We start from the raw sequence: 10,900 nt of genomic DNA on the forward strand, positions 1-10,900 counted from the left end.
GAGCTGCCTTCCTGCCCGGGCGCCCCTGCGCAGCGATCGCCCCTCCGATCCTGTCCCGGCCCGGGCACCGCGGCGCCGGCAGCTCCGCCCGCGCCGGCGCTCGGCTCCTCCTTGGAGCCGCAGCTGCCGAAGGGCCGGGCGGGGCCGCCGCCCCGGGGCATCTCCACGCGAGGTGGCGTGTCCCGCCCCACGGGGGCCGCGCCCGCTCCGTTCTCCGCCGTCGCATCTCGAGACCGCGGTGCTCGCCCCTCCACGAGCGACAGCCCCGCGGCCGGCACTGCGCATCGCAGCCCGCCAGAGCCCGTCTGCCGGCACCGCCCAGGCCCGCGCCCCGCCGGAAGTACGTCCGACCTGCGCCGGAAGGGTCCGTGCGCGGGCAGCGCGAGGCAGCCGCGGGCGGAAGTGGGGTCGTGCTGAGGGCACTTCCGGCGCAGGCGGCGGTGTTCGCGAGGCGAGCGGCGGCGGGAAGGAGCGGGCGCCAGGAGCTGCAGCCATGGTGAGCGCGGGCGGCTCCGGCGCCGGCCCTGGCGGGTGCGGGAGCGTGGCGGGCCCGCTCCGCGATGTAACGGTGGTTCTCTTCCAGACGGTGGGAAAGAGCAGCAAGATGCTGCAGCACATCGACTACCGCATGCGGTGTATCCTGCAGGACGGGCGCGTCTTCATCGGCACCTTCAAGGCCTTCGACAAGCACATGAACCTCATCCTCTGCGACTGCGACGAGTTCCGCAAGATCAAGTGAGCGGCGCGGTCGCGGGGGAGCGCGGTGCGCCGCGGGGCCGGGCCCGCCGCCCGCGAAAGGGGGCAACGGGCGCGGCCTGCCCTTCCCGGCCGCCGCAGCCCCGGGAGGCCCCTGGACCTCCCAGCGCCCCCGTGGTGAGGTGCTCGTGCCTGGGGCGCCCCGAGGCCCTTTGCCCCCTGCTCTGATTCTGTGAGGCCCATCCTGAACTAGGGGACCAGCACGCAGTATTTAGGGTGGACATCCATTGCGAGTTTTTGCGGAAATATAGTGATGATTTCAGCCTTATGTTTCAAAACCCAGTATTAGTAAGGTTAAGGGGAAAATGTTTTGTTCTTATTTCATCTTTCCTTTCCAAAGTACTATTTCACTTTTGTTTCAATTGTTGCCTAATAGCCAAAACATACTTTTAGATGATGCTAAGCTAGTTGGTGTAACAGCTAAGCATTATGGAAGAAATTTCACGGAGACAGTAATCTTGCGTTTGGACTTCTCTATGTTCTTAGTTTGGGGCATATAAAAATGTGTTTTTTTTTATAGCAGGTTCTGTAGTCTGGCCAAACATTCTATCACAGGTTTGAAGAGCAATATGAAACTTTTTCTTCTGTCTTGTAATTTTTTTTTTTTTCTCATTAGACCTAAGAATTCAAAACAGCCAGAACGGGAAGAGAAAAGGGTCCTTGGTCTAGTGTTGCTACGAGGAGAAAACCTGGTGTCCATGACAGTTGAAGGGCCACCTCCAAAAGATGTAAGGAGAATGAGCACAAAACTAAAGAGAAAGGGAAAGGGTGTCTGATAACTTTGTTCCCTTGCAGGAGACTGTTACTACAGCATTGTTCTAGACTTCCAGATACTGTTGTGAATCTGAATCCAATGAATTTCACTGTAGGAAGTTCCAGTCTGTTCGCTGTCTTGGAATCACTGGACAAAGGAGGGCTGTGAGGACCCCTAGGACCTGGAGACTTGGCTAATTGTTTTTTTGAGCAGGGGGTGTTGTCTGTTTTCAGACCGGAATTGCCCGGGTACCTCTTGCTGGAGCTGCTGGAGGACCTGGAGTTGGGAGAGCAGCTGGGAGAGGAGTACCAGCTGGTGCACCCATGCCACAGGCTCCAGCAGGATTAGCTGGCCCCGTCAGAGGAGTTGGAGGACCATCCCAGCAGGTGAGATGCAGCCCACTAAAAAGGACTTGACTGATATATTCTGGGGTGACTTTTGCCTCTTGGTGCCAATATGATGCAAGAAGTTGATGGAGTGAAACAAATGCAATCTCGGATTCTGATTTCAGAGCGTTTGAGACAAGTGAGGCTTTTTTGATACTAGCTCACATAGGAACTCTGTAGCTTATATGCTGAAAGAAGAGGCTTGAAAAGTACAGCTTCCTGGACAGAATTCAAGTGGTATTTGGGAAATTGTATTATAGGTTTGTAGCATTATCTAATGTGTTAAGAAGGGAGCAACATAGTTTTCTGAAGGAATAAGTAAATCTTGCTTATTTGTTTTGTTGATAATGTAAAGCAGATGTAGTGTTTCTCTGTGAACAAGTTGTTGGGGTTTTTTGTTCATAGGTGATGACACCTCAAGGCCGTGGAACAGTTGCTGCTGCTGCTGCAGCAGCCACTGCTAGCATAGCAGGAGCCCCAACTCAGTACACACCAGGACGTGGGGGTCCTCCCCCACCCATGAGTAGAGGAGCACCTCCTCCAGGTAGGAAGTACTTTATATGACTGGGACAGCAAAGGGCCCGTAATATTTGGCTGCATTGGTGATGAAGAACTGATCTGGTGATCTGATTCTGATGAAGAGTTGGTGTTGAGCAGGATTATTCTGAAATCCAGCTCATGCCTTTAATATGGAGCTGGATTTGTATACAAAATCTAGGAAATAGAAAGAAACAGAAAGCAAGCAGCATGGTGAAGGCTTTGTCTTTTAGCAAAGCCAGATGCATTCCTTGTTGAGGCTGTCTTGTCTGTTACAGGTGTAGCCCACTGTCTAACAGTTTGAGACTTGTTCTTTCTTTGTCTTAAGGAATGATGGGACCTCCTCCAGGCATGAGACCGCCTATGGGCCCACCAATGGGAATGCCACCTGGCCGTGGTGCTCCTATGGGAATGCCTCCACCAGGCATGAGACCGCCACCCCCAGGAATGAGAGGTGAGCAGAAGTTATTTTAAATGCATAGAAGCTGTAAAAAGCCATAACACTAGGTAAGATACATTTGAAGCATGATAGGCTTCAATGGCTCTCTAGCTGCACTAGTTGTCTGTAGATGCCTGTGCCCCAACACCACCTCTAGGCCACTTTGAGCACTGGGAAAAAAGTCTTCCTGGTTTAGCTTTGCTTTGCCTTTGTCCTCTTCAATATTCAAGCTGAATATTTAATATTCAACTCATTTTCTTTACTCCCAGGACCCCCTCCACCTGGCATGCGCCCACCGAGGCCATAGGATGTTCTATAATGTACCTGTGAACTGTGAGAAGACTGCTTAAGGGAATATACTGAGCAGTACCACCTGTCCGAGCATTGTTATGTATATTTTCTATTCACTGCTTGTAAAGCTTGCCCTTTTTAATAAAGTTGGAAAACCTTATACATGAAGTCCCTGTTGTGCTGCTGTCTTTCAGGGATGCAACTGTTACTTTTCAGTACTGCAATTCTATCACATAAAAGGGCAGATTTGAAGGGAAAGGCTCTACTTTGTATAGGCCACTCAGAAGTTAACAAACCAGCTCTTTATTGACCTGTGTCCTTTATAGGAACTGATACACCTTAATGAAAGTTAGCAAGTGGCAGATAAAAGATAATCTGTAAGAATGGTGAAGATAGTAAATTTTATTTATCTGGAGAAATTAAGTCTAGCATGGTTATGAAATTAATTAGAGGTTACTAATCAGACTACTTTTCCCTGCCTTATGCAGAGCAAGTACAATGCTACTTACATTAAGAATAGCGATTGTATTCAAGCCAGCCTGTTCTTCATAAGTGGAATTGTACTGCTTTTGGTTTAAGAATATATATGCCAGGATAAGCAAACCTGTCATTAATTGCATACAATACTGTAAAGCAGCCTCTATTCTGGCTGCAGGCTTAGATTCTTGCCGCATCATCTATAGCTGCTTTCATTTCAGGCAGGAGGAAGCTGTCTGCCTCTCCCCCTTTGAGATGATTAAGTACTTCTAAACAGTGTGATCATTGCATCAGAATTTTTCTTTCTCCACTTCAGAAATAGGTTCTGAACTGTACAAATCCTTTTCAGCCATATTAAGTAATATGGATCACAACAGTACAAGGGTAAAGCAGTAAAGTATTATCCAATTTTTGCCTTGGGACAGCAGCTTCATTTACATGAGTAGACAGAAAGATGTAATGCATCCCAGCTCTCAGTTGCTCTAGGAATCCTATAAAATACTGGGGGGAAAAAAAACAACACCAAGATCAAAAAAAAAACAACCCACAATCCTTTATTGCACAGGTTGCTAAAGATGTAGTTTTAACATATTTTACATATGGGTCTTCACTAGGTATTTATGAACAGCCCAGAACATCCCAAAGCTATTCCAGAATTAAAAAAAAAAAAACACCACTGTTCAATTTCACTGAAGTTATCACCTCACAGTATAAAGAAATCCAGGCCCCTGCAGAGTGTGTCTGGAATACATGCATTGTTCAAGTTATCCACTTAGCAAAACAGTTCTTATTTTCTCTTGTACCTGAAAGAGAAAGTTCCTGAAATCATGTTCCATCATAGCTGATAGATACAGAACAGCATTGAACAGATTTTCTAGAAAATGCCTCCCAAGCAGAAGCCTAGGAACATGCTTTTAAAAGGCAGGATCCTTGACTGCCCCAAGCATCAGACCTGCAGTAGTAGGGCGAGCTGCTGCAGCACGATTGAAAACCTTTTGGCAAGAGCCCTTTAAACAAGCAGGGTAAAAGGAAAGAGAAAGCAGGAATAATTCTTGAATAAAGAAGTTGAGAGTTGTACCTGGACTTAGATTTGAAGTTTCCACCTTTCCTGCGCTGGGCTATACCCAAGCGTTTCCGATCTTCAAATGATGGACTTTGTAAGAGGGAGGAAAAAAAGAAAAAAATAACAGTTAGATAAAAGTCACTGAAGTACATCACTCAGCTGATCTAGCTCTGACCCTCCTACTATTCACAGGGACAAAGAGTAGCAGGTGGTTTTTGTTCAGGTGTTAGGATTCAGTATTTGTCTGGTACTGATCTAACCTTAGCCAAAAGGAGTGGCTTGCTATTCCAGACATGCTTCTGACATCAGAAAGGGCTAACGAAAACTGTTTTTACCATGCCACAGGTACTTCTTGCAAGATACTCTGCTCTGCCCATGAGATAACTAGAGGACATGATTCTCCCTTCCCCCCAGGATCAAAGTATCCCCAGAAAATCCATTGCTATTAAGATGTATTACCCTGCACGATACTGCTTCAGGGCCTTCCTGCTTGTGTTGGTAAGCTCTTCATCAAACACAGACAGCTTTGCCTTCCGCTTGGGGCCTAACACAAAACAGAGACAACAGTCAGAACCTTGGCTGTAAGGAGGCGGCCATAGCATTATCCTGTTTACTAGAGCGCAGTAGCCTTGACCACTACAATCAGTGTAACCAGCAGGAAAAACAATGACTCTGTGCAACAAAAGCCTGACTGGCACCAGCAGCCATTCCTTCAACACAAGTAGTGCCTACCACTACATAAATTAGCTTACCTCACCTATATGTAACAAAGTAACTGACATAGGGCAGTCAGCTGTAAAACTAAAGTCTTCCCCTACCTGCTGCTGCTGCTGCTGGTTCCTCTTCTGGCAGGGCTCGGGCTCGCTTTGCTCGGCGATTCCTTTTTGCCATCCGCTCAGCATACATTTGAGCTTTTAAGATTTCAAACTGTGACCGCTCCTCTGGCTGGAAAATGTTAAAATGCAAGTATGAAGTGATGTGAGCTTTTGCCGAGTGTAAGCTAGGACAATCCACCCCAGCATCCCACTTGTCCATAAATCTACTCACTGTCATTTGGACTTTTTTCTGTGTATCCTGCATAAACTTTTTTCTTTTCTTTTTCCCTCGTAATGCTAGGTCAAACTCCTGCAGGGCTTTAGCCACTGGACAAAAACAGAGGAAAACATGGGATAAAGAAGAATATCTTAAAAAACAGAGTAGAATCCAGTTGCTATGGAATTTAAAATGGCTAGCAGCCTCATGACTCACATTTCTCTTTTTTCCTCTCCTCACGGGTCTGGAACCAGCTTCGCTCCAAACCCTCACTCATAGTCTCCTGTTTTCCTGTCTCCAGCTGCTTCTTTGCTCTATTGATCTGAGAAGATTCAGGCAAAAGTATGTTCACGGTTGCTAAGGAAAAATCTACCTCTTCCCTTTCTACAGTAATTAAGTTAAGTACATTTAGAGTAACCTTCTTAAGCACTCCATCCACTCCAGATCAACATCTTAAAAAAACAAACAAAAACAAACAAAAAAAACCCATACCCACCCACACATACACACCACCAAACCAACAACTCACCTGGGCTTCTGACTGCTGCATCTCACGCTCCTCACACTCCAAGCACAGAACTGCATAGACATCTTTCTCTAGATTCTCAATCTTCTCTCGGAATTTTAGTATGACATCTGAAAAAAATCCAGCACAAACAGTGTGAGAAGCAGCCCACACAATGTCCATCCTGCAATTCAGCACCTCTTTGTTATTCTGACACATTAGTGTCCCTCTTCTGTACCATGACATTCCCTGCCTGCCTCCCACCTCTTTTCCACCCCAGTAGAGTGCATACCTTGTGGAAGAATTCTGGCTTTCACTGGTGTTTTGGCAGTTTTCACAATATCCTTTAGCATCTTGCGCTCTTCCTCACCCACAAGTGAAACTGATCGACCAGCCCTGCCAGCTCTTGCTGTCCGCCCCACCCGATGCACATAGTGTTTGATGGTGTTGGGCATGGTAAAATTGATTACCTATGAAAGAAACACAGTGTTAGTAGCAAAATGTTAAAGGTTCCAAAGCTCATGAAAAGGCTCAGCACTGCAAATACTCACCGTTTTGACACCTTCAATGTCAAGTCCTCGTGCAGCCACATCTGTAGCTACCAGAATATCAATTTGCTCATCCTTAAAGCGCCTGAGCAGAGATAGCAAATACATCAGCAATGAATGCAGCAATTCGCTTCTGCCCAAAACTTCCAACTTGTAACTTCTTTTTTCCTATGAGTACTCACTAAGCTTGGTAATACCTGAGTGCCTCCAGCCGCTGTGCCTGAGAGAGGTTCCCATGAAGCTCCCCAACCCGTAGACCCATCAGCCCAAGCAGGATGTGCATACGGTGAGCTTGCTTCTTGGTCTGGGTGAAAAGCATCACGTGATCAGGGAAGGTTCGTGTCAGCAGAGCTGAAAGAAAATCCTATCAGCAGCCTGCTTCATAGTTACCTACCAAGTCCAACTTTTCCTTGCTCATCACTCACCTGAGACAATGGCCTCACGGTCCCCCTCTCGGTTGGGTCGGATCCGAATAAATTCCTGCCGCAGGAAAGGGGCAACATCTGTGTTGCTGTTCACAAAAATCCGGATGGGATTTTTCAGAGAAACGGAAGCCAAATCTTTCACCTACCAAAACAGGTAAGGAAAAATGTCCGTGTACTCTCAGGTAAGAGATTTACTAGACAATCTTCTATTCAGCTTTCTGCCTGAATATGCTTCCCAGCAGCATGCCTTACCTCCTCTGTCATTGTGGCAGAGAAGAGCATTGTCTGACGGTGTTTAGAGCATAACCTGATTATTTCCTTCATCTGCTCCTCAAAGTATTCATCCAGCATCCTACACAAGAGAAACACGGCAAGGCAGCTCAAACTGTTTCTAGCCAAGACCCATTACTTAGGGCAATAAACACTGCCCTATACCCTGGGGAAAGGAGAGCAGGAAGCTACCACTTCATTTTTCATTACTGTTCTGCCCAGCTTACCTATCTGCTTCATCCAAAATCAGCACTTCAATACTGCTCAGGTGGAAAGAGGGGCAGTTGTGGAGATGATCGATCAGCCGCCCCGGAGTGGCAATAAGAATGTCTGGCCCAGAGCGTAGAGCTGCTTCCTGAGTCTTCACATCCAGGCCACCTGAAAGAGAGTGAACATGGACCACTGACTCCCTGAGCAGGATGTAATAGAGTACATTGACCCAAATACTCTGAAGACTGGGAAACAATTCCAATTAATACCACATTCACAATTAGAAATGACCACCTTCTCTTTATCAGAAGAGAAAACAGAATTGCACAGTATTAGAAAATGAGAATTGAAACTATAGCACACCTATTAAAAGCATGCCTGCAATAACCATAGAGCCTCCAGTATTAAAGCACAGGGTTCCAAGTGCTGTACAACAGTTTGCGGTGAGATGTATGGTTTATGTAAGCAACTTAATACTCACCTACAGCAAGGCAAGTTGTGATGTTGCTGAACTGTGCCAGCTGTTTTGTAACAGAGTGCACCTGAATACCCAGTTCTCGAGTTGGCACTAGAACCAATACTCGTGTTATTGGAGCCTGACGAGGTTTATAAATCAGGCGTTCAAGTACAGGCAGGATGAAGGCAGCTGTTTTACCTACAGAAGAAAATGAAGAATTACCAAGCTACTGTGAATAGTTAATTCTCCATGTTTCCTGTCTCCTGCTCAATTCCTACCTGTCCCAGTAGCAGCACAGGCACAAATATCCTTCCCCAGAAGGCCCACCGGGATACAAGCCTTCTGAACTGGGGTTGGTTGCTTGAAGCCAAGAGCTGTGATTGCCTACACCGGAGATAGAGCAGTTAAACTCTTTATATAAAAAAGACAAGTCTCACTCAAGATAGCATTGGCATATATTGCAGATCAAAGAACAGTTTCTATGATTTTGAAATAACAGCTCCTAAAAGGCTAACTATCATACCATCCCCTACCTCACATTTCCTGTTCAGAGAGGCTGCAAAGAGAGGAAGAATTTGACAGTTCTGATTGGTGGGGGAGAAGCTGTACATTTTCTACAGTAACTTATGTAGTAAGTAAAACAGCTAAATACCTTTAACAAAGGTCGTGAAAGATTCATGTCCTGGAATGACAAGTTATCATCATATTGAGAAGCATCTTCAAAAAAGCTCTCTGCTTCCTAGAAACAGCAACAACAACAAAACTGAAACAACACAGCCAACAACACAACACATGATCAAAGCCTTCTGGGCTGCTCAGTGACCTACAGTTTGTTAACCAAAGTAAAATTACTTAAGATGAAATGCTGGAGAATGATCTAGTGTCATTCTGTCCAACACTTACTACTTCTCTGTTTTTCCGTCTCTTCCGTTCCTTCACTTTGAGAGTATCTGCAGAAAAAGAGAAAAAATAAGCACAGCTAAATGCTTTACAAGATATGGTGTCTGCTCTCTTCTTGTCCTTTTTGCTCTTAATGAGTCATTGATGGAGAGGCCTCAGAAACTAATACCAGACACGCAACAGAGTAAAATGCCAAGCAAATGTCTTCCCTCAGAGCCAACTCTGAATAAAGTACTATGGCTACAATTCAGAATAAGCTTGATCATGATCAGAAGTAGCACCACAGAGGTGTGTGGACATGACAACACAAATTAAGAGATTCTTACTCACTCCCACCAAGGTCTCACTGGAGACTTCTCTCCACTGAGCCAATAGTCTGTCAGATCCTTGCTCCTGACACCTCTCTGTGTACTGCTAATACCTGCTTTAGTGAAGATACTTTCATCATCTAATGAGTTCTGGGATTCCACATCCTCTTCCTCCTCCCTATTGAAATTTTCGCACTCTCTCTCTTTGGTTTGATTATCCTCAGTCTCTGCATCTTCCTCCTTCACTTTTGCTTGTTTAGCTTCTTTTTCCTAGGATGAGATATGAAATGAATGGTTTAAAAAGAATAAAAAAGAAACATCAACCCTTTGTGAGATTTTTTTTTTTTTAATTATGAGCCCATTCACAAATGCATGGGTTTGCAAAACCTTAAGCATAAGCAATTCTGCATTTTCAGGAGCTCAGCAACCCAGCAGGTGTGTCTGCAAACCCAGTCAAGGTGATGAGCTGTGGCTTGGGCACTAGCACTCAGGATGCTTTCAGAGCCTGTGCCTCTGAAAGGGGAAGCTATGGAAAGCCAAACCCATACTGTTTTTTCAGTAATGAGAAGCACTAGGAGAATGTCCCTGACCTGGATCTTCCTCTTCTGTCTCACTTTCTCAATCTTCTCATCCAGTGTCGTGGCTGTTCTCTAAGCAAGAAATCAGGAGAGAGAAGCCATAAGAGAAGCCCAGAAGAGCGCGGGGCACAGCGGCCCTACTCCCGGCCCCTGGGCCTCACCTTGCCGCGGAGCTGGCGCAGCGCCGCCGCCCAGGCGCCCTCTCCGCCTGCCTCTGCCTCACCGAAGACGAATGCGGCGCTGAAGTCCCCGTGGGGGAGGCCTCGCAGCCCAACACGGCTCGGCTCCTGCAGCGACACCCAGTGAGCAGCGACCGCGGACCGGGCAGGCCGCACTGAACCGAACAGGTCAGCCCGGCCCAGCCTCTCGCGCGGCGCGGCGCGACCCGGTCGGGCGCCGGGCCCCGCGCGACCCGACCCGACCCGACCCGGCCGCACCTGCTCATCCTCAGAGTCCCCGGACTCGGGGTCCTCGGGCGCCGCGTCCCCCTCCGCGATGGTCCCCACCAGGCCCAGGCTCTGCAGCATGGCTACCGCCGCGCCCCGGAAGTGGCGTCACAGAAGTTGCACGCCGAAACACATGGTCGCGGGGCATCGGCGCGTGCGCGGAGCAGCTCGGGCCGGAGGCTGGTGGGCGGGGCGATGGCGGCCCCCGAGCAGCCCTGCCTCGCCCCGCCCCGCCCACCGCCCCTAAGGCGGAAAGGAAACCGAAAGCGGCGGGGGGCGTGCGGCCCGCGGGGCAGGGTCGGCAGGTGGGGCCGCCGTGGCGCCGGCACTGGAGGAGCGGGGGGAGAGGGAAGAGAGCCGGCATCGGGGGTATCGCCTGTGCTGCCGGCCGGGGGCCCCGGGTCAGTCCCGGGGCGCGGCGCTGGCAGCCGGGGACGGGGTCCGGAGGCCGCCGGCAGGGCTGCCGGCCGCTGGCGCCGTGCCCTGTGCCCGGAGGGCGCCCTGGGGAGCGCGGGGCG

At 48.4% G+C, this 10,900-nt stretch overlaps 2 protein-coding genes across 3 annotated transcripts; one reads left to right on the plus strand and one right to left on the minus strand.

Moving 5' to 3' along the window:
- The first annotated feature begins 394 nt into the window (after nucleotides 1-394).
- Nucleotides 395-3,331, plus strand: SNRPB (small nuclear ribonucleoprotein polypeptides B and B1). The gene is made up of 7 exons (XM_067307666.1): nucleotides 395-496; nucleotides 584-735; nucleotides 1,373-1,484; nucleotides 1,744-1,896; nucleotides 2,302-2,440; nucleotides 2,762-2,887; nucleotides 3,142-3,331. The coding sequence occupies exons 1-7, from the start codon at nucleotides 494-496 to the stop codon at nucleotides 3,177-3,179; spliced, it is 723 nt and encodes a 240-aa protein (XP_067163767.1). The 5' UTR covers nucleotides 395-493; the 3' UTR covers nucleotides 3,180-3,331.
- A 216-nt stretch (nucleotides 3,332-3,547) lies between these two features.
- DDX27 (DEAD-box helicase 27) lies at nucleotides 3,548-10,468 on the minus strand. Of its 2 annotated transcripts, none has more exons than XM_067307661.1 (21): nucleotides 10,374-10,468; nucleotides 10,098-10,223; nucleotides 9,949-10,008; nucleotides 9,472-9,628; nucleotides 9,054-9,100; nucleotides 8,803-8,889; nucleotides 8,429-8,534; nucleotides 8,175-8,348; nucleotides 7,711-7,861; nucleotides 7,466-7,565; nucleotides 7,214-7,355; nucleotides 6,986-7,139; nucleotides 6,792-6,873; nucleotides 6,533-6,710; nucleotides 6,265-6,371; nucleotides 5,952-6,057; nucleotides 5,751-5,845; nucleotides 5,522-5,648; nucleotides 5,163-5,247; nucleotides 4,719-4,793; nucleotides 3,548-4,141 (listed from the first exon to the last, which is right to left on the minus strand). In XM_067307661.1, exons 1-21 carry the CDS (start codon nucleotides 10,461-10,463, stop codon nucleotides 4,132-4,134), a joined length of 2,259 nt encoding a protein of 752 aa, XP_067163762.1. In that variant the 5' UTR covers nucleotides 10,464-10,468; the 3' UTR covers nucleotides 3,548-4,131. The 2 variants fall into 2 exon arrangements, with proteins under 2 accessions (XP_067163762.1, XP_067163761.1); XM_067307660.1 differs by lacking the exon at nucleotides 3,548-4,141 and adding an exon at nucleotides 4,169-4,443.
- Between the last annotated feature and the right edge of the window lie 432 nt (nucleotides 10,469-10,900).

The sequence above is a fragment of the Apteryx mantelli genome, chromosome 18, assembly GCF_036417845.1.
Source record: "Apteryx mantelli isolate bAptMan1 chromosome 18, bAptMan1.hap1, whole genome shotgun sequence".
Classification (NCBI taxonomy): Eukaryota; Metazoa; Chordata; class Aves; order Apterygiformes; family Apterygidae; genus Apteryx; species Apteryx mantelli.